This window comes from Bos indicus, chromosome 29 (assembly GCF_029378745.1).
Source record: "Bos indicus isolate NIAB-ARS_2022 breed Sahiwal x Tharparkar chromosome 29, NIAB-ARS_B.indTharparkar_mat_pri_1.0, whole genome shotgun sequence".
Taxonomy (NCBI): Eukaryota; Metazoa; Chordata; class Mammalia; order Artiodactyla; family Bovidae; genus Bos; species Bos indicus.
Window position 1 is genome coordinate 33,946,008 of NC_091788.1, and position 27,001 is coordinate 33,973,008.

A 27,001-nucleotide genomic window follows, 5' to 3' on the forward strand; every position below is an offset into this window, starting at 1 on the left:
GCGTTGGAGAAGAGACTGGGTTTTCTCAGAGCTGGTCTGTGTCTGCATCTGTGCAGGTGGGAATCAGAGAAGATGTACATGGAGTGCCCGCCACTGTGCTGGGTCCACTAGAGGCTGAGGCAGGTTGACTCCTGCTGCCTATCAGCTCTCGAGAGGGACCAGAGGCTGCAGGGAGCCTCCAGGACACACACACACACCTGGGACTCAGATGTGTGTCACATGCATGCTGGGGTGCCGGAGCCTCAGATGCACCCCCAGCTCCAGCCCTGGCGGTGATGACCAAGTAAAGCGTTGATTGTTTTACTTCTTTAAAAGTACAAGTTCTTATTTTTTTTAGAAAAGGCCCCTGTTCTGTTAGACCAGAAAAACTCATTGGCAATTGGCAGTAGGCATAGCTACTTAATGGCAACTGTGAGGATTTCACTTTAGGACACCTTTGTGTTTGAATCCTAACTCTCTTAGCTGTGTGACCTTTAGCAAGTTGCTGAACCTCTCTGAGCTTCAGTTTCAGCCTACTAAAATCCAGTGGTAGTAATGGCCAAGTTGTGGGACTATGATGAGGATAAACTAAGACGATTCATGTGAATATGTGTTCATGGCAGGCACTTGGGAAAATGTTTGCAATCTCAGTGAAGGTGGAGGGCAGACCCACAGGGTCGGTCACACACAGACCATGAGCCTGAGCACACACACTGAGCTGGGAAGGAATCCAGGCCCTGGTGGGTTCTCGAGAGGACACTTGGGGGCAGAAATATTTATAGTGTTACTGTGTGTGCCCACCAGAGAAGGCAGTGGCACCCCACTCCAGTACTCTTGCCTGGAAAATCCCATGGATGGAGGAGCCTGGTAGGCTGCAGTCCATGGAGTCGCACAGAGTCGGGCACGACTGAAGTGACTTAGCAGTAGCAGTAGCAGTGTGTGCCCACCTTCTGTAATACCCCATGTTGTTCATTTCACAGATCCTGGACATTGAGCGGGTCCATCAGAGGGGCGCCTCCTCAGGGAGCAGAGAGCACCACCCATGGCAGGCCTGGAGACCGGGAGGGGGGCTGTAGGCCTTCCTGAGAGCAGCTGTGGAGCAGGAAGGAACTGCACCCCCATGAGGAATGGTCCACGTGAGTGAGTGGCTGTTTCAGGGGAAGGGCTGCACGGGCTGTGGACAGTAGCCAGGATAGAAGGTAGAAAACTGCAGGCTCCTTCTGAGTTCTCTCACCCGGAGATTCCCGTGACTTCAGCTGCAGCCTGCCTCCTGTCCGTCATTTTGAGCACACCCCTGCCCCTGGCGGCCTCATCACACCAACTGCTCGATGTCTACAGCTTCATCTCTGGGGTTTGAGGATGCTCTAATTGTGGAGAACCGGGCCAATTCTCCTTGCATCCTTCGTGGAGAAAACCCTGATGCACCCATCTTCCTGCTGGGAAAACTGAAATCAAAGTGCTCCTAATAACAGAGTTGGGGGGCAAGGCGGGCACAGATCTAAATGTCCCAGTGACCCCCGTAGGCGGCCTCGGCTCTTGTCCCCTCCCCACCTGGAGACCAGGAGGAGGGAAGACAGTGAAGAACTGGCCTGAGCTTTGGTCACAGTGCCTTTCTTGCGCCCTGAGCCAGCCCCTCCCTCTGCCCACGAAGGCGCGCCTCTGCCCACGGAAGGAAGGAAGCCCTGCGCACTGGCACCTCACCCACAGAGCAGCGTCCGCCTCGTGCTCGGGGCGAGGGTGAGTGGGGGGCAGACCGAGGCTCCCCGGAGCCCAGCCTCCCCGCTGCAAAGTGCCCGCGTGTCGCTCAGGAGAGTGGAGCCAATGCGAGCCTTGGAGGAGGTCTGCTCTGCGCCCCGCACAGATTGGTGCTGATGGTGCTTACCAGTTGTGTGTCTGTGCAAGAAAAAACCCGAGACGCTGCTTGCCTGCTCCCCCTCTCTCCTGCTCTCTCCCTCCCTTCGCAAACATTGGATTTAAACCTGCTCAGAATTCAGTGCAGAGGAAGGCGGCAGCGGCAGCGGCAGCAGCCGGCCCAGCCGCGGGGACCCCGCAGCCTCAAGATGCACCAGCCCGCCTGCTGGATCGTCTTCTCCGTGACGACCGCCCTGCTCTTCATCCCAGGTACCCGACAGGGGCTCCGGCTCCACGGGGCGGCTCCGAGGAGGAGCCGAAGAGGAAGGGGCAGGGGTGTTTGGGGAGGGGGCGACCAGGGAGTATGAGCTGCGTGTGCGGGTCGAGGTGGGCTCGCGCCTGAGCACGCACCGCTCAGCTCTCCCTCACGCGCACACACGGGTGCTTGCAGCATAGCTCTGGGGTTCGCCCTCCCCGCGGCGGCGCCAGCGGCGGCGGGTCTGGTGAGCTGGGTTCGAGAGCTGCACCCGCTGTGAGGCACTGCTGTCTCTTGGCGCCCGGTGCCGGCTGGCTTTAACCAGTTGTGTCCCAGGGGTCGGAGGAGAGGGGCTTCAACTCCCAGCAACCAGTCCTTCTCGCCACTCCTGTTGGGACCAGCAGGAGATAGGGGGGTGTCCTGGTTCCTCTGCCCATCATTTCGGCACCCCTCCTATCTCCAGGCATCTCTATTTTTCCATCTCTCCTCCTTTCTCTCTCCCTCTCCCCTTCCTCCCTCCCTCCCTCCCACCCTCTCCCCACTCCTCTCTAGCCCCTTCCTCTCCCATCCCTCCTCCTTTGCTCCAGTATTTCTCCTTTTACAAGGCTCTCCCACCGCCATCCTTTCTTTATCCTTCCATCAAATGGGCAGATTGTGCCTTTGAAATTCAGAATCCCATTTTCCGCCTCCTCCTCCTTGCATCTGAAAGGCGACTTTCCCCTGACAGAATTTGGAATGTTCTCACCAGTGGAAGGGTGGGAATCTGGGTTTACCTGGTTCTCCTCAGCACCTTCCTTCCCTCCCCGGTGATTTAAACGTGGTGCCACCTAGCACAGCAGTAACTTGTTTGGGGGGAACAAATTCTGCAGCGACACAGGTGAGATGCTGCAATCCTGCCAGAACAAGCTTAGTGGAAGTGTTGCAAAACCCAACACGTTGTAATAGATTTGATAATTGCACGCGTGTCGTTCGCAAGCAGACAGCTGAATGCCTGCAGGCAGCCTTCAAACACTGCTGAAGCGACTGGGCTATGCTTCCAAGGGTTTAGACAGCATCTGAGAGTCTGTGGGGTTTCCACCCTCAGCCCCAGCCCAAGAATTTTCTTTTCTTATTTTTCCCCAAATTGAGATTCATGCATTTGGTTACACATTCACTTAAACCTTAAATCATGTACGTATATACATAGATGTAAATACTAAGATTCTTAAGCCTTACGTATCCTGGTATGGGTAAAACACACAATTTCACATTTTTATATTCAGAATTTCTTGGCTTTTTTTTTTTTTTTAAGAACATAAAGGCCTAAGTATTTCTAAGCTGCCAAAGTGAAATCAGAAAAATGAAAAGTTTATTGGGAAGTGGGAAGAAGAGGATGGTGTGGAAGGAAAAAAGAGGAATTCCATTGTATAATGTGATGCTGTTTTAAAATTGCACGTTTCCCAGCCAAGACGGGCTCTGCACAACCACGTTCCAGGCTGAGAAGTTCAGAATGGGGGCTGCTGCTCCTCTTCTTCCAGGTTCAGACCTGGGAGGGGGTTTCCACAGGCTCAGGAGGGAAGGCCAAGGGGCTCTCAGTACCTTCTGCAGCTGGGTGGAGCGAGTCAGGTGGGCACTGTGGGTCCAGGTGAAGAGACAAACTTTCCCATGGGTGCCAGTCCCTCCCTGGGTGATAGCTCAGAGCCCCCAGCACCCAGCTCCCCCCTCCTCTCGCTGAGCCAGAGCAGAGTTGGCAGGACAGCAGCGCTGGGACCACCCTCCCACCCTTGGTGGCTTTGGGCTCCTCTCTGAACACTGCACTTCCAAAGTGGGGAGGGAGCGAGCCCCCGGAGGGTGCTGGAGCTGCATTGCAGTGCATCCTGAAGGGAGCAGAGCCTGTGATGCCTCCCCCTAGAGGTGCAGGGCACCCGGTACCCAATGGGCTCCTCTCCACTGTGGGGACAGATGCACCCCCACCTGAGGCAGGCTCTGCTCCAGGGCACGGCCTCCCCCACCCCTTGTCCTCACCAAGATAAGCTCAGCGAGCCACATAGGGGGTGACATTTCTGCTGGGAGGGCTGCTCTTCCTGGTGATTGTGCTGGAAGCTGGTCTTGTCCTCCAGGAGGAGGAAGAGGAGGAAAGTTGGCCCTGGAGCCTCCCAGAGAAAGGAAAGCAGTGTCACTTCAGGAGGGTTCCTGCGGGGAAGCTGGGCCTGGCTGAGCCCAGAAGTTCAGGGGTGACTGCCGCCTCACTTCTTGCGCTTCCTTTACTGTTTTTAGACTCTACTCCTTTGTTTCTAATGATGCTTTTCCTCCCCTCGGGGTTAACACCAGCTCGTTAGCCGTGTACTTTCCCAGCGTCTAAAGGCAGAGGCTAATGCAATAATGCAGCCCTGACCTGGTTGGGCCGCGATGCCATTTCATTCTGCAGCGTTCTGTTTCCTGGTGAAACGCGCGTCTCCATCCCAGAATAATTTTAAGGCTAATGTTGTTGTCACCTGATGCCTTGGCGGGGGCGGGGGGGGGGGGTTGGGGGGGGCAGGAGTGGGGAGTAGGAACCGTGGCCTAACAACTGCTTTTCTAGGCAGACTCTCTTGGACGGGAAAGGCAGTAACACTTGGAAACCATAGTGAGCCCACACACGAGATGGGGAGGGGACTCGGTGGACAATTTAGTTGTCACTCTGGGCTTAAGAAGTTCCTGAGACCCTGCGTGTCAAGAGTGGGGGCTCAGGTGGCCCCAGACAGGAGGAGAGACTGGCCTGGGCAAGGAGCCTTACTGATCTGGGGTTCCCGGGCCTTGGTGGGAGAGGAGTGGGTGGGAAGCAAGCCTGGGTGAAGAGTGGGGGTGGTGCAGATTAACATAAGAACCCCTACCCCCACTGCAGACGGGCATTTATAACAAGCACCCCCATCCCTGGTCCCTCTACGCTCACTTTGTCTGTAGTTGAGAATCTGTCCACGGCCTGCAGCGTTTGAGTCCACACCTCTCTGGATCTGCCTTCTTCCCTCTGCGTGAGACCCGGCAGGGCAGAGGGGGTGGGTGTGGGGGTGCTGTCTTTATGGCCAAGGCTCAGTTTTGGAAGCACAGGGTCACCCCAGTCAAAGGCCCAGCTCTGTGGTGCCAAGACAGGCTCTGTGATCTGGAGGGCTTCTGTCCCCATGCTGAGATCATGACCTCCTGCCTGTCACCTTCTCCTGAGCTGTCCTCTGGGCCTCAGTCTACCAGTCATCTGTAGCATGGGTTTGAGCAGCATTTGCTTCTTGTTTGCAACTGCATGGAGTAGCCAAAATAGAAAACCCAGCCTGGTCTCCTGGTAATAGGGCAGAAAGAGGGGGCTGCTGCCCAGGAGGGGAGCCGGCCTTCCTTGTGGTGGAGGAGTTGGAAGGCAGGGTGGAGCATACGATGATGCATAAGTCATTGTCATGCAGTGGTAACTAGCCGTCCAGTCCCAGCTTTGTTTATCCAACAAGACCCTCTCCGGGTTCTGATTACACAGTCTGCAGAGTAAGATGCCCTCCTGCCTTAATTAAGAACAGGGTCCATGAAACAGGGAATTATTCCAGTATTCCTGCCCTTGGACCTGATGCTGTGGCCCATGGACCTTGAGCTTCCTGGGCCTTGGTTTCTCCGTGTGGAGGACGAGGGTGGCCGATGTGGCCCCTTTGGCCCCCGATGCTTCTCTGAAGTCTTCTCAGGTGCTCCGCCCTCGGGCCTTGTGTCAGGCTTGGCCAGTCGGCACTCCGGGCTGTCTCCTGCAGCCTCTAGGCCACGACCTCCGGTCCTGGGCTCGCTGGACCCGAGCCCTGGGCTGTTGCCATCGCGTGCAGCTGCCTGGGCGGAGACAAGGCCTGGATGCCCAGCCCGGCTCTTCCTGTGGGAGATCTCGGGCGTCGGCCCACAGATGGCTGGGGGCTGCCTGCGAGCCCCGTCAGCAGGGGTGGGCGTTTGCACCACTCGCGATGCTGGGTGGCACCTTCCAGACACGGGGGCTGGACGTGTGCTCAGAGGAGGGAGCCAGGCTGGCCTCACCAGGGTGGCCCTGCTCTCCTTTGCCCACTTGCCTGACCCCGCTGAAGGTGCCAGGCTTCAGGCCAGCCTCATCTGCCCTCTAGTGCCTTCATGTTCTTGGTGGGAAACTGAGTCTTTGCTTCTCAACCTGCGAGGCCTTGGCTGCCTGCCTATCCCTAAAGCGGGGAGGCAGTAACAGGAGTGGGGGAGGATGTGGCTCCATTTACTAGATTTCTGCACAACTCAAGGTGGTGGTGCTTGTAGGGCCCCACGTAGCACTGAGGGTAATCCTGGGAATGGGCAGGAAGAGACCCTGTATCAGGGATAAACTCGGAGACAAACGTGCTTGCTATTCCCTTCCTGTAGGTGTGAGAATACACATCCTTCCTTCACTAAACCCACTCCGCCCCCGCCCCCCCCCCACACACACATATGGGCCTCCAAGTCAGAGCTCAGCCTCCCTCCCCATCACATCCACAGCCCCACAAGGAAGGCAGCCTATCCCTCAGGACTTGCATCTCTGCTCCTCCAGGGCTCCCTGCTGTAGCCACAAGCCTGAGTGCTCTCCTGTGGGTGCCCGTGGGGGCTGGCCTCCACCTGGCCTGTACCACACTCCACCATGGCCATGCACGGGAGCGCTTCCCCAGCCATGTAGGGACCCTGTGCATCCCCCCACCCGCCCTGGGCCTGGAGCCTGACCCTGGTTCCCCAGCGCCTCCCTCCCCATAGATCCCTCAGTGCCCAGAGGCTGGGGGCTCCCTTGCAGTTACTAGGCTAACTTAATTAAATGTTTGCCGAATGCTTTGAGACACCCCTGGGCGATGCGCTGGGTAAGTGCGAGGCATTATCATTATGGTGCAGGCACTTTCCTTTAATGAGCAGAGACGCTGCGCTGAGACACCCCCGAAAGGCCCAGATGGATCGATGCAGTGGGACACAGGCCATTGATTGGAGCGGCTGCTCGCAGGTTCCTGGGAAATGGTAAGTGACACCCACCCCAGGAGGACCAGCACCTTCCACCTCTCAGGGTACAGATCCTCTGAAGCAGCCTGAGTGGCCATTCTTGCCCGTTTCCTCGTAGGGAGTTTACAGAGGCTGTGCCACCGCTCCTAGACGTTTGCTTAGTGGTTGTATCAGGGATAATGCCACATTCCTGCCTTGTGGTCTACCTGGGACATTCATCTTGGGTTTTGCTCATTTGTCAAAGCGATCATGAGATAGGCAGGGGAGATACTATCCAATCCTGAGCTTGTCTTTTCTTTGCTTAAAACCCTATGCAGACTTCTGGTTGCTTTAGGACCGGAGTCCAAAGCAATTTCAACCTGGTCCCCAGGCCACGGCCTGCCCCGTGCTCCGTATCGCTCAGGGCTCAGTCCCCAAACATTGTGCTCTCTCCTTTCCCAGGGGTTTCCCCTGCGAGCTCACCTGACCCTCCCTTCATGATGTTTCTGGATAAATGTCCTTTCCATCCTTCGGGGCTCAGCTCTAGTTTCTCTCTCCTAGGAGAGTTTTCTAGATGCTCTAGAGTAGGTTATGTTTCCCTCCTCACTGCCCAGTCCAGGAGGCCAGGTTTCTCCTGTTTAACACTGTTGAGTCCAGGTATTTTAGAGTGATTCTTCCTGTTATGTCTCGCTTTGCTGCCTGGACTGTGGTCCCTCGGGGTAGGAAATGCATCCAGTCACATGACGGGGTGCCCTGCACAGTGACGGATACAGAATATATGCTCACAAAGTGCTTGTGAACTGAACAAATGAGGAGATGGACGAATGGACACGTGCATGGGTGACCAGCCAGGTCACACGAGTACCACGTGTCAGCTTCTCCTCTCCACCCTTTTCTGTTCCTCCATCGAATCTTCAGGCATTTGGGCCCCTGGGTTGGGCCTCCCATCAGTTTCTCTGTGTTGAGAGAGAGGCTTTGCTAATGGGAGGTGGAAGTGCTGTAGTGATTACTCATTCCGGTCTTCACGCTTGTCAATAAACACCAGCCTGAGCTTCCAGCCACACACACGCGTGGCAGCTCAGAGCTGTGGACAGTGCTTCTGCATGTCACGTCACCTGTCACCACAGAGACACCTGTGAGTGAGGGTTTCTCAGTAAACATAGACTTGGGTCCTGATGTTGGCCGTCGGCCACATGGGAACCAAAATCACTCAGGTTTAAGCAAATCCAGGAAGGTGACGCTAGTGGTAAAGAACCCGCCTGCCAATGCAGGAGACGTAAGAGACTCCAGTTCAGTCCCTGGGTCGGGAAGATCCTCTGGAGGAGGGCATGGCAACCCACTCCAGTATTCTTGCCTGGAGAATCCCATGGACAGAGGAGCCTGACAGGCTAGACTCCATAGGGTCACAAAGAGTTGGACACAACTGAATCGACTTAGCATGGAAACTCATGAGGTGGCCCCGACTATTAGACATTCAGACTCACGCTCACAGTGCTAGCCGGGTGCATGCTACAAGGAGGAGCTGTGTCCTCAGTAAGTAGGATGCTGGGTTTAGGGCAAACAATGATAGAGAGCACAGGGTGAGTCATGCCTGAGCAGGTGACACCTCAACGGATTCGTGTTCACAGGACCAGGTCAGAGGGCTCAGCCAGTCTGCAGAGATGGAGACAGGGCTTCTCGTGTTTGTCCCAAGTCACTTCTTACAGCCGAGCTGATGTCAGTCTTACTCTTTCGTGGCTGTGGGCTTCTGAGCAGCAGGGGTCTTGCCTTACTCCTGTCTGATGATGACGACACAAGTCCCAGTCACATTTGCTTGTCTGACACGTTGCATATTGAGTGATTACTGTGTGACAGGCACTGTGCTGGGAACATGAAGCCTGAACAAAGTCCTCGTGGTCCCTGCTCTCAAGGTGTTCATGGCCTCATGGGATAGACTGTGTGTCTCAACTCCGTGCCCCCATGGAGGGAAGTTAGGCTGATGTGAGTCCTGTTGGAGGAGAGGTGGGGGTTGCCTCGGTTGCCTGCAGGAAGGGCTTGGCTTGCCAGGGAGGCAAGACCACTTGTCTGTGAAAGTGATAGTTGAGCTGAGATCTGAAGGATGAAACACAGAAATTATCCAAACCCAGGGAAGGTATGGGAAGAGACAGACAGAACAGGACATGCAGGGACCAGGAGCAGTGGGGACCAGAGGGCATCATCCTGTTTGTCAGGAGCATGGAGGAAGGGCGTGTGGTACAGGAGGAGGTCAGCAGCCCTGGAAGCTCGTGTTAGTTGTCCTGGTCTTCATTCTAGAAGTGATGGAACACCACTGATGCGGCTCATCTGCTGGGGGTGAGCATCGTGACCTACATTTCCATCTCGCTACTGTACAGGTGTAGAGAGGGTTAGAAGGCAGCAGACTCAGAAGGGGTGGGCCAGCCGGGAGACCTCTGCAGTAGATCAGGTGGGAAATGGCTGGGGGTGTCGGACTAGAGAGACAGGGGTGATATGGAGCCTCTCTGGGAGAGTCAGAGCTGCCCCAGACGCATCTGAAGAACCCACGTCTAAGGCAAACCCATGGTGAGCCCTGGCAGCACCCGGCAGAGAAGAGGCTCTGTCCTGCACATCCTGCTTACAGACCATCTCCTTCAGCTCATGCGTAGTTTTCCCCTGGGACCATCACTCCTGGAGGTCTCATCATCTCAGTCCCTTCTCTGGTGGGACTGAGCTTCTGCTGGCTTCTCTTAGCAGCTAATGTAGGAGCTTAAAATCGCATCATTCACCTCCCAGTACATTAAGGAGATCACAAAAGGCTCCAGCACTATCATCTGCTGGATCCTGCCTGGGGCTCTTTGCTCTTAAGTAACCAGGCATTTTAGAGATGCTTGGATTGGACTCAAGATTGATTATTGGGAATTAGGATTCAATCTTCTCACCAGAGTTACTGTGATGTCATGAAAGCAGGCATGACCTCCCCGTCATGCCCACCACCTGGGTGAGTCCTGTTAATTTTACGTAGGAAAGCAGAGCCCTGGGAGCTGAGAGGGCCGCTGGAGAGTGTCATGTCCTTTCCTTTCACTCCACAGTCGAGAGTGTTGAGGCACAGAAAGCCCAGTGTCTCATCTAACGTCACACAGTCAGTAGGGACCAGCCAGCATGTCCACATGGAATTTCAACATCCTGTGCTCACAGCCCAGCTGGTGGTGTTTTTACACAGCATTGAGCTGTGCTGAGCCTCCCCGTGAGGTCCCCTGTTGGAAAGTGGACCTGCAGCCTTGGCCCCTGCTCTGTTCCCCTAAGCTCTCTTATATCAGTGTGCAAGGAGTGTGTGGAGCAAGGGACTTCTGAGTGCCTGGTACCCAAAGATTAACTTGACAGGTCAGGAGCAAGAGAGAAGCCTGTCCTTCTCGGGGGCATCCTCATACTGTGAATGATGTCTATACTCGAACTGGGAGACTTCTAGAAACCAGTTGATCCTTGATGTGTGGGGAGAGATGTTCAGGGTGGTACATATCAAATACCCCACACATGTCTACCTGTCCTGTTTGGTCTGCACACTGGGAAAGGCACCTGCCTTTATCAGCACTGGACCATCAAACCCAAGAGAAGAAAACCCACCCAAAATGCTGTGAGTGTTATAGTACCGATTCCTGGTGAAATGGGGACTGGCAGTGTGTATAGAACCTCTGTGTACATCATAACCACTCTGTATGATCTATGATTGAAGTGAAGGCTTGCACCCCTTTCCTCACTCCCTGCTCTGCCCTCACTATGGACCACACAGGCCTGGGCATAGTTGATGGACAGATGGGGTCAGGAGAGCTGTGGACAATGTGGAATGGGAAGCCAGGATGCATATTCACAGCGACAGAGATCTAGGTGGCTGTGCTGGGGCCAGGTTCCGATGGGCATTTGCCTTCTAGGAAGACAAGCCTCAAGCAGCCTTTGCTTCTCTGAACAAGACAACCTGGTTTTTCTGAAGAGCCCAGTGCCAGGGGATCCCCAGCTCCTCGAAGGCAGAAGAATGTTGGAATAGAGAGTGTGGAGGTGGAAATAGCCCGTCAGCCTCCAGTCCAAGGGAGGCTGAGTTGCCTTGGGAGTCCCCTGGCTTCCTCCCACGGAGACGGCCGTGCCCAGTCTTACTTGGCACCAGGGTGGACGCCTCTTTGGGTGAGGCCCAGATGGGAAGGGATGGTGAAAATCACTTGGGATTCTGCATCTTTTCCTGATGAGTCCGCCCCTCCTCCTGTTTCAGGGGGAAGGGGCTTCCCTGGTGGCTCAGATGGTAAAGAATCTGCCTGCAACGCGGGAGGCCCAGGTTTGATTCCCGAATCAGGAAGATCATCCACTCCAGTGTTCTTGCGTGTAGAATTCCATGGACAGAGGAGCTTGGTGGGCTGCTGTCCATGGGATCACAAAGAGTTGGACATGACTGAGTAACTAACACGCATATATACATTCAAATAAAACCATGAGCACAGAGCCTGGTGCTTGTAAGAGCTCAACACTTGGTCACTAGGATGATTATTTGGGGCAAGCTGAGTTGTGATTACATGTGGGAAATCCAAGAAGAGACATCGCTTCAGATCCAGGGGTCACAAAGAGTCAGACATGACTGAGTGACTAACACTTCCACTTGGGAGTGAAAGGGCACCGCCCTACACCTGCCCCCATGGTGCCCACGAAGATCGGCCCACACCTATATCATGACCTGGACAACTGCTTGCTTTCTTCTTTCATTTATTCATTTTTGGTATAAAATAAGGTATAAGGACATACTGTACAACATGGGGAATATAGCCAATATTCTATAATAACCATGAACAGAGTGTAACCTTTGCAAATTGTGAGTCAGTATATTATATACCTGTAATTTTGTAATATTTTACATTAACTTACTTCAATAAAAATTGTTTATTTTTATGGTGGCCACGGAGCCCTTCTGCCATGCCTTGTGGGAGAATGTGGAAGCAGAGACCTCAGGAGCTGCGTGAGGGGCCTTTTCTCCTGTGAACCCATCCCATATCCTCTATCTGGCTTTATTTTCAATTCTTCATGACTCTTTTTTGTTCTGCTGCTTTTCCATGGTGACATCTGGGATGATGCCTGTGGTAGGTTTGTCAGCAAAACAAACCTGTCTCTCCAGTTTAACTCATCTGGGACACCGGCTCTCGGTTACCATCAGCAGACCTCTCACTGAGGCCTGTGTTTGGAATGTATGGTGGTTCAGACGGTAAAGAATCTGCCCACAATGCAAGAGACCCGGGTTTGATCCCTGGGTCGGGAAGATCCCCTGGAGAAGGAAATGACAATCCACTCCAGTATTCTTGCCTGGAGAATCCCATGCACAGAGGAGGAGCCTGGTGGGCTACAGTTCGTGGGGTCACAAAGAGTCAGACATGACTGAGCGACTAACACCTGCCCAAAGAACTGGATACATGAGAAATATCTTTGTTATTCTCTTAGAATTTCCAAAGCTGCCTATTTTGCACTGAATGTTAGTGGGAGGAGACAGAGCGGCATGGCAGCCGAAAGCAGAGATGAGAGCAGGAGGGAGTCAGGGTGGAGGTGGAGCTGGGGTTGGCTGGAGGCCAGAGACTGGGAAGGATGAAGACAGCATGAGGCCGTGAGGCGGGGGCTGCGGGCAGGATAAGGGGCAGAGGGTGCGGCAGAGACCCAGCAAGTGGGCAGCAGGGCCAGGTCTGAGCCCTGGGGCACCCCAGCCTCAGAGCAGAGGTCCTGCCCAAGGCTGAGTGGTGTGTGGGTGGTTTCGACGCCTGTGGCCCTCTGGGGCAGACTCCTCTGTGGGCAGAGCCCTGCCCAGGGCCCCTGAGGGTGGGCCAAGCAATGGGAAAACACCAGAGACCCCAGATTGAGCACAGGGCATCCTGGTAGACACAGCAACTGCCTGCCTGCCCTTGCCACACCTGAGCCCCCCAACCCCCGCTTCCTGGGGGGCTCAGAGCCCTGCAGGCTTGGTTGCAGGTAAGTGGGGGAAGTCTCTGCCTCATTCCATGACCCCATCTTCTCTGAGCAACCAGAGTAGTCCCACTCTGGCCTATTTCATACCATCCCTTTTTGCTATTAAAAAAACTGAGACCTATTGTACAATTAATATATCACTTAATGGAGTGGATATCCATTCCCTTCCCTGGGGATCTTCCCGACCCAGGGACTGAACCGAGGGCTCCTGCATTGCAGGCAGATTCTTTACCATCTGAGCCACCAGGGAAGCCCAGTGGTCTCTCAACTTTGTTTTAGAGCCCATGCATGCACCTTACTTATTTATGCAGAGATGATCTGTGTCACTACACATATACAATAACAAAAAGGATGAGATAAAGAAATGAAAATAGGAATTCTAGTATTCCTTTCCTTTACTCGGTTTAGCACTCAGAGCATCCCTGGGGCCAGTACCACTCAGGTCCAGAACTCCGCTCGTGCCACTTCCCTGGGCCTGGAGTCAGGACAGAAACATCACATTGTCATTGGCAGAAGGCGTCCACGGCTCCTCTCTGGCTGCTCCTCTCAAGACTCAGCATGGGAGGTGTCCTTGACCTCACCCCACTCCGTGTCCTCCTGCAGCACAGTTGCTCTGCAGGCCCCATCTCAGAGCAGCTGTCATGTCCTTCGACAATTCCGTCTTTGTGGTAAAAATGAGTAACATGTCAGTGGATACAGACCAGGATTACGGATGTTCTCTTGTTTATCAAAAAGGACCATTGAGGGGAAGTAAATGCAGAATAGTCTTGGGGGAGGAAAAGGCGCTAAGCACGGGGACCCTCCGTTCCAGCTGCAAGTGGTTCCTTACCCTAGTTCTCACCCTGTTCCTCTCTGCCCAGCTCTTCCCCAGGGACCAGCTGCTGCAGAAACTGTGGCCCTGGCTTCCCCTGTGGGAAGGTCCAGCCCAGGTGGGGGAAGGTTTAGAGGCCACGCTGATGGAGACACACAGGAAGGAAGAAGGAGACACACAGGAAGAAGTCCGGTAGGAAGCTTGGTGTCACTTGGTGACGCTGGATGGTTTCCCGCGTGTTGTCCCACTGATAGTGTAGCCCCAAGGATGGGGTCTCAGGTCACAAGTCCCCTTCCCACCTCTGCTACCCGAAGCCCATGGCAGTGTTGGCTGTGTAGCCACGTTGCTCAGACTGAGCCTAGCAGAGGTGCCAGCTCACGGCCGTTCTTAGAGACACGGCCTCTGTGATGGGCGGCATCGGCTTGAGGCTCACCAGGGCTTGGCCACACTCTCCTTAGGAGGACCCGGTACCACCATGTCTGCCCAGGCTTCGTGTAGCCTCGCTCTCACACTCCTGGATCAGAGGACCCTGGTCTCCAGCTCCATCCCATCTTCTCTTCAGATGCCCCTTGGTCCACATCTTGATACTCTGTCCTGTCTGGCATCTGGTTTTAGGAGGGTCCAAGCTGGTGTGGTGCAGGGTTGAGAGCAGGCCCACCTTTGGCTCTTTGCTCCAGATTCCTGCCTTCCCCAGCTCCCTGTCATAGCACCCGCCCTGCTCTGTAGCCCTGTAACACTGTCTGGCAATCCTGGGAGAGCTGCGTGTATGGTCGTCAACTCCAGGAGGGACTTGCTCTTCCAGATTCTCCTATGCAGAACCTTGGAGCCCTGGGCCTTGGAAGCCCTCCCCGACTCTGAGTAAGTGAGACATCTTCATCCCAAGTTCTGCAGATTTCCCCCTGGGTTTCTGGTGTCTCTGGATTATTGAAAAAGTTGCCTATTTCTCCCCCCATGTGGCCCAAGTCTGTGGAGATGCAGCGCACACCTGGCCTTCTTTCTCATCTTCCTGGTTTGTTATCTGGAGCACATCCACTGGGGGGCTCATGAAGTGGGCTCTGCCCTCCAGTGATGCTTCCGTGGTGAATGGTTGTGGTCCTGCACTTGCCTCTGGAGCGTGATTTCCCTGATGTTGCCAGAGTCTTGACACTCAGCAGGACACTTCTTGGTTGTGGGGTCTGCCCGGTGCATCTCAGGATGTTTAGCTGTGTCCCTGGCCTCTACCCATCGTACGCCAGCAGCCCCTCTCCGGTTGTGACAACTGAGATTGTCTCCAGACACCGACACATGTCCCCTGGGGCACACAATTGCTCCTGGTTGAGAATCACTGTTGTGTGGTTTTAAATGGTCAGCACAGTCTCCTAGGAACCCCCTAACTTAGGTCAGTTGTCTTTCTCACCACTCTAATGAAGGACAGCCTTCTCTTTCTATTCCGGAGGCCTGTACCTCTGATCCATCCTGGTTTCAAGTCTGTGAGAAGCTTCTAGTTTTCAGTTTGTTCCACTGAAAATTAGGTTTATCCCAAATCTGTGAATCAGGTCATCAACTTCTTCATCTGTGCTGGGTGCTCTCTGATGAACGCTTTGTAGGGATGGCTAACAAGGGGAGTGCACTGATGATAACACTGTTAGGTGTGATGGTGGGAACATGTCTGGAGTAAAGCAGATATGAGAAGTCTTAGGCCACAACCACGTGATTAGTTTAGCTGGACTGACTCTCTCACTGGGTGTGCCATTTTCATTAGTCAAACTGTTCAAACAACTCTCTTCTTTAGGACAATTGTGGAGTTTACTGTATTAGCTTGAGGGTAGTCAGGAGTGAGAGTGACAGCCCAGATGGGATTCTTATGCATGAACATTTAAACCTTAACTAAAATGCAATGTCTGAGATCATGGGTTGCAAACAGTAGTGTAAACCTACTCACAGTGGTGGTGGTAGAGTTTTGAGATCCATTAAAAATCCTGAGCCGGATTGAAATAGAAGGAATTTTGTCCGATGGCCCTAAATATTAAAATGCACTCTTGAAAGTTTGGGGGGGATATAGTTCCAGTGGTCATGTATGGATGTGAGAGTGGACTGTGAAGAAAGCTGAGTGCTGAAGAATTGATGCTTTTGAACTGTGGTGTTGGAGAAGACTCTTGAGAGTCCCTTGCACTGCAAGGAGATCCAACCAGTCCATTCTGAAGGAGATCAGCCCTGGGATTTCTTTGGAAGGAATGATGCTGAAGCTGAAACTCCAGTACTTTGGCCACCTCATGTGAAGAGCTGACTCATAGGGAAAGACTCTGATGCTGGGAGGGATTGGGGGCAGGAGGAGAAGGGGACGACAGAGGATGAGATGGCTGGATGGCATCACTGACTCGATGGACGTGAGTCTGGGTGAACTCCGGGAGTTGGTGATGGACAGGGAGGCCTGGCGTGCTGCGATTCATGGGGTTGCAAAGAGTCGGACATGACTGAGTGACTGAATTGAACTGATCTGATAGTTGCTTTACAGTGTCGTGTTAGTTTCTGCTGTACAGCCAAGTGAATCGGTTATATGTATACATACGTCTCTTCTTGTTTTGGATTTCCTTCCCATTTAGGTCACTAAAGAGCCCTGGGTAGAGTTCCCTGGGCTATACAGTAGGTTCTCACTAGTTATATATTTTATACACATTATCAGTAGTGTATATATGTGAATCCCAGTCTCCCAATCCATTCCCCGCTTCCCACCTTGTTGTCCATACTTCTTGTTCTCTGTGTCTTTGTGTCTGTTAAAAAGCACTTTTGACTGGGGTGTTTGGACTGATTCTTAATGCAAGGGAGGGATCTCGGGTCAGATACTCAGAGTGTCCTGTGTTTACCCCAGTCCATTGGTAACAGGGATCTCAGGAGCTCCAGGTGCTGGGGGTGGGAGCAGACACAGGTGAGCGGGAGCAGAGCAGGCAAAAACCTAGCAGGCGTGCGGGAGGAATTCCCTCCGCCCCCCACCCAACTTCAGTCACTTTGGAGTGACCTGTGAGCTGCAGCATGAGCCCGTATTAGAGAGGCCAGTGTATCAGGGCTTCAAGCCTAAGGGGTAGTCAGATCACTGGGGCAGAAAGCAGACCAGACCCTGTCCAGCCCCACCCTGAGCTGGCTTCTCGTTCCCATGTGAGCATCTTTGACCTCACCCTGTGGACGCTGACAGCATTGCAGCCCTATGGCCTTATGGATGCCTGGGCATGGGACCCGTGCCCGCTGTCCGGATGCCTTTCTCATGGCCATGACTGGTCCTGAGGCTACTCCAGTCCTTGCAGAAGTGCTCTTGGGCTCCCTGGCTACTGCAGAGGCCTTTGCAGACCTGGGAGGCCTTGCCTTGCCATGTAAGGACTGACCCTTTGGGGTTCTGAGTTGAATTTCTTCTCTATATTCAGCTGATCCTGTGGCCTGATTTCTCTGCTGCGGGGTTGTTGACAACAGTAATTTTAGAAGCTAAACTGTTAATTTCTGCGATCTAGCTCACTGATTAGGATCTTTTCATGAACTCCATTATAAATGCCAGATTTGGTTTAGGTGAAAGCTGCTTCATGGTGAAACTCCACATTGGACGTTTAGTTTGACAAGGTCACGGGTGCCGTGGGTGTCTGGTGAGCACTTGGTCTCTACCAGGCTCTGGAAGCTCAGGATTCAGGGTCTTTCCGGGAGGGGCGGCTGGAAAGCCTGCGGGCACATCACGGTGTGTTCTCCTACAGCCTTCTCATTAACTGCTCCCTGAAAGCATGAAGCAGAGTGAAAAACCTTTTCTTGAAGTTCCACCGGAGAGGCTTCCCAGATCTGGGAGGGGAGGGGGACCCTGGAGCCGACCCAGACACTGAGCTCCGGGGACTCCAGCTCTGAACGAGGTGATGGACATGATTACCTGGGTGATCGTCCGCGGTAACATGTCGATAAGCTGGTAAAGGGTCAGGGCGACAGCCACCAGGCGAATGAGCTGCAGGCCTTGTTGGTGGAGCTCCTGGCCACATGTCACCTGTCACTGCAGGATCTGACTCAAGGAACATGGGTGATGTTATTGCTGGGAAAGTACAGGCTGGGTTCATAACATGCTCTGGAGTATTTAATGACAGGGAGAAACGAGAAGCCCAAGTCTGGGGAGGCCACGTCCGTGTCTACAAACGATCAGCGTCATAAGGGACCTGAGGCACTGGAGCCCAGCACGGAGACTCATGTGGTTTCACACAGCCACATACAGAGGGGCCGTGGGTGAGTGGGGGGCTCAGGGATGGGAATGAGGTCTGATGAGTCCTGGCTCAGATACTTCTCATGCTCCTCCCTCTTGGAGAAAGTTCCCTATAGATCACCCCAGAGAAAATCTGGTGAAGATCTGAAAAACGTTCTTCTCAACCTGGAACAACAAGCTGGAAGGGGTTGTCCAGGCAGTGGTCCTCAGCTGCTCAAACCCGCATCTCGTGGCCACGCATGACCTGCACCATGACCAGCTGGGAGCATCCGAGGCCTCACGGAGGCCCGCCTGCATCTCCAGGCCCACAGGGGTACAAGCAAACCTTCAGCAGAATTCTCCGCCTAAGAACTTCCCTCCGTGGCCTCAGTGATTCTCTGAAGCCAGAGCTTTGGCTCCTGTGTCTGATTCAAGGGGTAAATGTGGGCACAAGGAGGACCCCAGCAGTCTTCAGGAGGAGGTGGCTGGGAAGTGGGGTCCCACACAGAAAAGGGGTTCAGAGCTGTTCTTGGGTAAATAATCCAGTGGGTGGCTACCCTGAGCATAACATCCTGTGCAAGTTGGTCAGCTTTAGAGGAGGAGCTCCCCCAGTGCTGACAACCCCGCCACACCCCTGGGGAACCTGCTCAGCTGCTCTGTGACTTGGAGTGGATCTGCCGATGTGGATCCGGGGGAGCAGGCTGGCTGAGTGAAGTCTGAGCATGCATGCGTTAGAGGACTTCAAGGGGACCTCAGGGTAAACACTGAAAGGCAGGCTACCCCATTGCAGCAGGGACTATAGGCGAGTCAGGAGGGGGCTTGAAAAGCGTGGCCCCTTCTGTCTGTCCCATCCTTCTGACAGGGTGCTGGGGGTAATGCCAGGCAAGAGGAGGATGCCCAGGCGACTCCACCCCCACATTCATGGCCCCCATGCTCGTGGGCACCCCCTCAGGCTCATGGCCCCCGCCCATGTTCATGGACCCACGTTTGTAGCCCCGGGTCCTTCCTTGCTGTTGGGTGTGGGCCTGGTCCCAAGGGTAAGGCTGCTGAGACAGGCAGATGAGATCTGGGTGTGAAGCCTGGGCGAGGTGATGCCTGACAGGTCTCTCCAGCACCTCCTTTCCTCCCCTCCTCCGTGCGATCCGTGGGCAGGAAACGCAGCACTTAGAGCAGACTAGGCCCCCAGCCAGTGACTGCAGGTTGAATCTGCAGGCTGGAGTGGGTTCTACCAGGGTCAGGGCTGCAGACTCTCAGACTCGGGGCCCTTCCTCAGCCTTCTTCACCCACTCTGCATGGAAAACTGGGGGCAGAAGTCATTCACCCCAGATTGCTGTGGTGAGTGGACTCAGAGGCTCAGAGAGAGAGATGATAGCAGTGTCCAATGGCTTTCATGGTCTTTCCTACTCAGGGTGTGCTTCCTGGGCCAGCAGCGTGGAAATGAAGACTCTTGATTACCCCAGGTCTGGCTTTCGGCTCTGATCTCAGCCCAAAGCCCAGCCCAGAAACAGTCTCTCCCACACAGCCTTGTTGACCACTGCACCCAGCAAGCACTCTTTCCCTCTGGACTCCAGGACGTGGTTCTTGATCCTGTCTGCATAGTGGGACCACGGTGGGGCGGGGTGGTGGGGGGAGCTCAGAACTCCCGGACCCCTGCCCGGGTCCTCCTCCCTGAGATTCTGATGTAATTGATCAGGGTGCAGTGTCTGATGCTAGGATGTTTTAAAATCTCCCCTGGCTCATTTGGGATTTTAATGATCTACCCTCTCAACGACCACGCCAAAAAATGTCTTCACCGTTGTGAAGATTCTTTTCTGTAATCAGAGGGTGAACGACTTGTGCTCAGGAATTCCCCTGCTCCCCGAATGAGTACAGTGGTATCGGAAGCGGCAATGGGAGTCCAGGTCCTGAACTCACCTTCCTGGCCGTGCTGGGCTGTGTGCCCTTAGGTGGGTCACTGGCCTTTCCTCAGCCTCAGAGTTCTTCTCTATGGAAGACTGCACAGGGCATCCCTTAAGGACCCAGCTGGCTGGATGTTTTGTGATTCCAGCGTGTGCTCAGAAATCAGGGTTGATTGTAGCCGGCCCCGGTGCTGAAGCCTGACCTTTGACCCATTTTGGCGTGTTTTTGTCCTCCTCCTGCTTCACGGCAGTAGGATGCTGGCATTTTCACCTCTGGAGATGTGTCTTCTCAGCTGAATGTCAGGCCTTTCATGAGGTCATCTTCACCAAGCCTTCTGCTGGTCCACATGCTGCTCTGTCTGAATTATAGCAGGGTGTCCCTCAGGGCCAAGGAAGGGCTGGCTTGCCCCTAGAAGGTGTGCTCTGTCCTGAACCCTACCCTGTGGATCAACAGGGAAAGTGGGCGCAGATTTAAGACAACACTGAGGTTAAGAATAAGGGATGTGGGAGAAAGATCGTGGTGCAGGGACCAAAATTAAAAACATTTAGAGAAGTCAGATGCCTGCTGGCTTTGGAAGGAAGAGAGTGGAGGAGTGGGCTTGGTGGGAGCTGCAGCAGTCCAAGGGAGGCATTCTCCCCAACTCTGCACAGATGCTGGGGGTGAGACCCACAGAGTTCCGTCTCAAGCCCGGCCAGCATGGGGCATTCACACAGGATGACTGAGCAGTAACCATCCTGCCTGGGTCTCCAGGGAAAAGCTTTTCTGCTTCGGTTCTTAGGGCAGCGCCCTCAGTGCCTCTTGCAGCGGCACCGCCTCTGATTGACCAGGATGACTGGCACTACCTCCTCCATCTCCTGGGGGCCTCCCTGTGCAGTATTCCCAGAAACTCATCTGAAACAAACAAAATATACTGCTAATCCACCCCTGCACTTCCTGAGGGATCTTGGTGACAGCTGGGGAGGAGCAGAAAGGCAAGGATGCCACAGGTGTTGCAGGAAGGTTTGGGCTCAGCGAGCGGCAGCAGTGAAGCCCCGGGGCCCCCGTTCATCCCACTGGGCATGTAGGGGCTCTGCTTAGGGGTCAAGCTCCCCATGGGCATCTCAGCACTTTTGGGATTGTTTGTTCTGCTCCTTAAGACTCAGACAAAGTAATTCTACTGAGTTTGGACTGAACCAAGAGCTCAGGTATATGGATCAGAGTCCCTTTTCTCTGGATGATGGGAAATCAGACGAGACATTTTCTATGCTGGGGGCTCAGTTTTTTCAGACATGAGGAAGGAACTGTGATATCTGCCTTTGTCCCACCTCCGGATTTTTGTGTGGGTCCAGGGTGCTGTTGGTAGAAAGAGTTTAGAAAACAGGAAGGACCATCATGCTAACCAGGTATGCTTACTCTATCATTGTGCTTCCAGTTGGGGTGGTTCATGCTTATTAGAGGCTTCATATGTTTGGTGAAAATGGGGAGAAATCGGTGCCAGTCAGTAGGTAGCTATCCCCCAGAGGATGTGGCCCTAGCAGTGGAGAGGCCAGGACTGGTTATCCATGTCCCTGTGGACTCAGAGACTGAGGCAGGAATTGAGCATGTTCAGTCTGGCTCCTGTGGAATAGGACAGGCTGGGATGGGCCTCACGTGGCTCTCTTGGGTGGGCTGGGGGCTGGGCAGTTGTTAGAATCCACATTCTCTTTCAAAGGATCTGAGGGAAGGATTGGTTCTCTCCTTTTGGGAGCACAAGTCACATCATTGCTTGTTTGTGGTCAGTGTCCATAGAGGAGGCAAAGGGCCTCCTCTGGTGGGAATGAGAAATGCAGAGATAGATAATACGTGCCTGGGCTGGGTTTCTGGGGTCAAGTCTGAGGTGCCAAAGGAAGTGGGTATGGGTAAAAGAGGCAAGAGGGAGGGTCAAAGGGCAGGCGGGGTGAAGCAGCAGAGAGTGCAGGACTGGGCAGTGGGGAGGGTGTGTCCACGTGGACGGCGGACCGAGGTCAGGGCAGGTGCTGAGCTGATGCCAGATGAAGTTGTAACCATAAGCCTGTCTCCATGTCCCACACAGGGCCATCTGGTGTAATGAACAAGACCCCTTGGGCCTTCCTGGGATACCCCCACCTCTCACCTCCCCTGTATCCTCTTGAATCACCCAGATAACAGTACCTGAGGTTTTACAAGGTGCTAAAACCACCTCCAAATGGAAGAAATTAACTGCTTGATGACTATGAGCCCCTAGCCCCCAGGCCTCTTGGTGCCTGAGAACAGATAATGTTAAACCTGTGACCTCACCATCAGCCAGAGAATTGTGCATGAGCTGATCACAGGCCCTGAGAGCCCTGCCCTCACCTGGCCTCTGAAATGCTTTCCTGAAACCCAAAGGGAGCTCAGGCATTTGAGCACCAGCTCCTCTGGACGCCTTGCTCGGCGCCAGTAACAAATGCTACACTTTGCTGTACCACAACCCGGGTAAGTCGGTTGGCTTTACTGCATGTGGTGAGCAGACCCAAGTTTGGTTCCTAGGTGCTCCTAGAAGCTCTGTCCGTGGCCTTCCTTCTTGGGAAAAGCAGGGGCTGCCCTGTGAGGACACCCCTATGCCTGGTCAGGGCAGTTCTCTCTCTTCCCAAAGGGGCTTCCTGTGCCCTCTCTCTCAGGGGCAGGGGGGGTACATCGTCCACAGTCTCCAACTCAAAAGGCCATTTCTTTATTCCTTCTGCTTAGAGGTGAAGCTCTTCACAGACATGTGTGAAAGGAGAGGTCATTTCTCTTTCTTCCTGGAGAAGGAATTCCGGGGTCAGTGGGGCCACTCACTCTTTCTAAGGGCAGGCGACATGGCCGGTGGCCGAGTGACAGCAGCCTTGGTGCCCGAGCTGAGTCACCCACAGCCTGATGCCCGCCTGCTGCTGCTCCATTCCCCACTCCTACCTCCCTGGGGGCATCTCAACCTTTCTTAGTGTGTCTCCTGTAAGGTCCCTGTTGGCCATTTTCGCTTCTGTATTTTAATCGTTTGGACTAATTTTCACTTTATTTTTGTATTTATTTTAACACAATCACTTATAATGAGGCTAATGACATTTTGTCTCCATGGTGGCGCATTTTAATTTGGTCTCGGAAATGTCAGAGTGATCAGGCAGTTTGGTGTCTCGGAAACACAATATGTGACGCTGACAATAAGCTCCCCTCCATCACCGTGTCTCCTTGTTATCTGCCAGCCCCCTGGGCCACCTGGTCCCATTTGGCCAGGTCTCAGGGCTAGTGTGGATGGAGACAGTGGTAAAACATCAGCGAGACAGAAGAGAGACTCCTCAGAGGGGCCTTCCGGAAAGCTCAGTGAACACAATCGAACTGATCTCAGCACTCTGCAAAGCTGGCTTAACACAGGTGGGCAGTGTTTTCCTGGTGGCATTTTTGTGTCAGCCCTTGGCCTTCCCTCCACCCACAGTTTCTCTCTGAGCCACCAGTGGTCACCTTTCTCTCCACTTTCCCATCCTTTCCTTTAAGACAGGGCTGGCTACTGTTTCCTATGACATGACTGTTCTAGGCTTTGCGAGCCTCATGAGGTCTCTATCTCATATTCTTCCTCCTCTTTTTACAATTTTTGAAAATGTAAGAAACGTTCTTAACTGTGAACCATAGGGGTGGTCAGGCCATCTTAGATGGGAGGTTTGTTTAGGGATGTTTAGGGTTATTTGGACTTTCCAGGTGGCTCGGTGGTAAAGACTCTGCCTGTCAATGCAGGAGTCGCAGGAGACATGGGTTCGATCCCTGGGTCAGGAAGATCCCCTGGAGGAGGAAATGGCAACCCATTCCAGTATTCTTGTCTGGAGAATCCCATGGATTCTTGCAGGAGCCTGGCAGGTTTGGGGTCACAAAGAGTCTAACATGACTGAGCATGCGACACTCAAGGGTATTTGGTTGGAGAGCTGAATCCTGTTCTTTGAGCATGGGGGTCACTGGAGTCTTGTCCCATGTAACAACCCCCAGAGGCTGGCTGGGCTGAGGCTGCAGTGGGTGGATTCTCTGATGGTTAAGGGTCGGCAGGTGTCTGCAGAGGTTGCTGACAGTGGCTTTGTTTTGACTGTGGGACTCTGGCTTGGTGGGTGGGTGTCCCTCAGGCAGCCTGCCGTGTCCCAGGTTTTTCTGGAGCTGGAGTTCTCGCCCTGGGCCTGCAGGTCCTGCCCTGCATGCCTGCTGCCCAGCTGCACCTGCCTGTCCTGGCTGTCGTGTGCCTCTGCCCTTGGCATGGCTCCTGAAGACGGGCTGGGGCTGCCTTCTCAGCTCCGAGAGCCCCAGGGCTGGCTCCGTGGACACCAACATCTGAGATGGAACCAGAACAGCGCAGGGGAGAGTCTCCACGTGGCAAAACCTCTCGGGCAGGTCAGGCAAACTCCGGCCTAACCCAGACCGACCCTGTCCCAGGAGTCGCCTCTCGCTGGCTTCTGTTCAGAAGCCACTTTGTCAGATTTTTTGCCAGCTTTCCATGTGGTAAGGGTACTTTATCTCTATAAAGCAGCAATAAGTGGACAGTATAATATATTTCAGTTTTAATAAGGTGTTGCCAGTTGCACACACTCTGTAGAGCAATTAGTGTCAGAAGCGCTAAGCAATGGTGGGAACAGCATGCATGTTTACAGATGGGAAGGATTTACAGCTGCGTGTTCAGTCACAGAGGGTAGGGAGGGAGGAGATGCTGGCCAGCTGGGGTTAGGCCCCATCTAATGTCTCTGAAATGCCTCAAAGGTGGGCCCTGGGTGGTGGGGGCCCTGAGGTCCCTGCCTGGGGCTGGGAGGACCTGCCGGGTGCCTGACCCGGGAAAGAACACAGGTTTTGGGCCTTTAGATCTGACTTTCAGAGTTAACTTTGCCACTTAACGTTGACTCCTCGGCAGATGCATTTCTGTGAAGCTCATTTCTGCACCTTGAGAAGTGGGATGAGGAACTCAAGAGAGTTTAAGACATGTTGCCACTCTGCAGTTCCTCCCAGACTAGCTGGGGCCTTACACACTGTCATCCTACCCCATCCGTGCTGCTAAGGGTGGGGCATTTTCAGAAACCAAGCCTAGGCTGGATCATCCAACTCAGCCCGGTTTGCCCAGAACTGACCTGATTTTAGAACTGGCAGCCCTGCCGCCTGGAGCCTATCCGTCCTGGCACCCAGGGATGGCTGGTCACCCTGAGTCTAGTCTAGAAGTGAGTCTCCTCTCACCGGGGGTGGGTCCAAGTGTTGGGACAGCCCTGGAGTTAGGAATTCTGGTCACACATTTCAGTGGACAGGAAAGCCAGGAGCAAGTGCCCCGATGGAGAATGGCCGAGGGAGCTGGTTCCAGTGGAGTGTCTGAGGGTCTGGACGGAAAGTCGGAAGGCCTGGTTGAGCTTCTTAGGGTAATTTCTTCCCTGAACAGGGTGATACTATGATTGCTCCTGGCGGCGGGGAGAGGAGGTGTGTTTGTTTCTTTTTTCCTGTTTCCTCTGTGTTGAGGCGGTGTTTGTGGACTCACAGACACCTGTGGAGGCTCCTCCCTGAATTGTTCACGAGACCCTTAGTCCAGCCCATGGGGAGGGGTGGGGGGTGGCGTGGGGAGGTGGAGACCCTGGGCCAATGCAGTGAGGGAGGGCGAGGGCTTCTCAAGGCCCCAGTGCTCGACCGAGGTGTTCGAGTGCCCGCTGGGCTGTGTTCCAGGGCTTCCCACCGGCTCTGTCTGGACCAGAGATTCTGCTTCTGCTCCACCTGAAGTAAGCACCCTCTTCATTCCTTGGGGGTTTCTGGGATTGAAAGAGAGAGCAAGTCTCCCCTCCTGTCCCTGGTTGCAGGGGCAGGTGGGGGAGGGCAGTCTTGTTGATTGCTGTTCCCAGAGGAATGTCATCTTTTTCTTAGATAACAAGACCGGCTTTATGAAGAGCAGAAAACTTCTTTAAAACATTAGTTTAAGTCTTTGCTGGATACCTACTCCATTTAAGTTTTATAGGGGACAGGACGCCAATATAAAAAGGTCATGGAACCAATTAATTTCGACCAAAGAAGCATAAACCAGCCCCAGACTTAATTTTGACAGTGTTACTAGGACTGGGTGTGTGTGTGGATTTCCAGGCCACGTGGCACAGGGTGAGAGGGGAGGCCCCAGGGAACCTGTGGGGAGGGTGAAGCCCCGGCCCCGGGCATGCACACTACCATGACCTCTGGCTGCCTGTGCAGCTAGCTGGGGGTGTCTGGGCCCTTCTTCTGCCTATGGCCCTGCTCCCCTACCTCATGCCAGGGTTTCTCCACAGACCTCTTGGCCCCTGTGACCTGTGGGGAGCATAGGGGTTCAGGGCTGTCTGCCCAGGGCAGCGTCCAGTGGGGTCGGGCTGGCGCTCTCCCAGGCCCGAGAGGACTGTCCCAGCTGCAGGTGCCTCTGCCCACGCACCTCCCCGGCCCGTCATGGTTCCGGGGGCCCCTCTGGGTGGCCAGTGTCTGCAGCCTCCCCCTTGCCTGCTAGTCACTTGCCCCCACGCCACCCCACCCCTCTCTTCTCTCCACCTTCCTTCTCAGTTCAGTTAAGTCCCGTCTCTGTCTCTGGGTTTGTTCTCCAAGCGGGAAGGTTTCTAGTTTCACACCTCGGTAATTGGTGCTATCTGTTGAAAGTAACTCTGGAACTCCAGCCTGCTGGGGTCAGGAGGAGCGGAATTGAATTAAAGGGAGTAGAAATTGGCTGGAAGCAGGAGGAGGACTTGAGCGGCGTGATTTCTGTCCTCCAGGTGGCTGGCAGCCTCTGGGCCTTCTGAGCTGGCTGGCGCGCGGGCGCCTGGCTTTGTCCCCTCCCCTGATGGGAGCCCGGGGTGGGGGCAGGTGGTGGGAGGAGGGAGGCTCCCCCAGCCCAGGATGGGGCACCCAGGACCCAGGCAGCACACACCCACCCAGAAGAAGCATCCTGTCAGTGAAATGACGCTGGAGAGATTAAATCCACAGACACCTGTGCTCTAGCAGCATCATGGCTGGGAGGGAAGCTGGCAGGACCCTCCTGGGCTCAGTGCCACCCACCCGATTCATGCCAGAGTAGGGCACAGTCCGGCTGTCTGGGATTCAGTGGCGAGGCAGGTGTGGCCCCTGGTTGGTGCTCACAGAGCCTGTTTCTGCTGCCCACTTGAAAAGGAGCAGTGGTTTCTGCTATTTCTCC

The 27,001-nt window shown here is 54.3% G+C and overlaps 1 protein-coding gene across 6 annotated transcripts in view; it reads left to right on the forward strand.

Moving 5' to 3' along the window:
* The first annotated feature begins 1,540 nt into the window (after window positions 1–1,540).
* Window positions 1,541–27,001, forward strand: part of LOC109554632 (opioid-binding protein/cell adhesion molecule) — a 1,067,951-nt gene continuing 1,042,490 nt past the window's right edge. Inside the window, exon 1 of one of the 6 annotated variants that reach the window (XM_070783260.1) lies at window positions 1,541–2,100. In XM_070783260.1, coding sequence (XP_070639361.1) covers window positions 1,851–2,100 — 250 coding nt within the window. In that variant the 5' untranslated portion in view covers window positions 1,541–1,850. The remainder of the gene's footprint in view (window positions 2,101–27,001) is intronic. The other 5 variants (XM_070783263.1, XM_070783259.1, XM_070783261.1 and 2 more) reach the window with 5 other exon arrangements.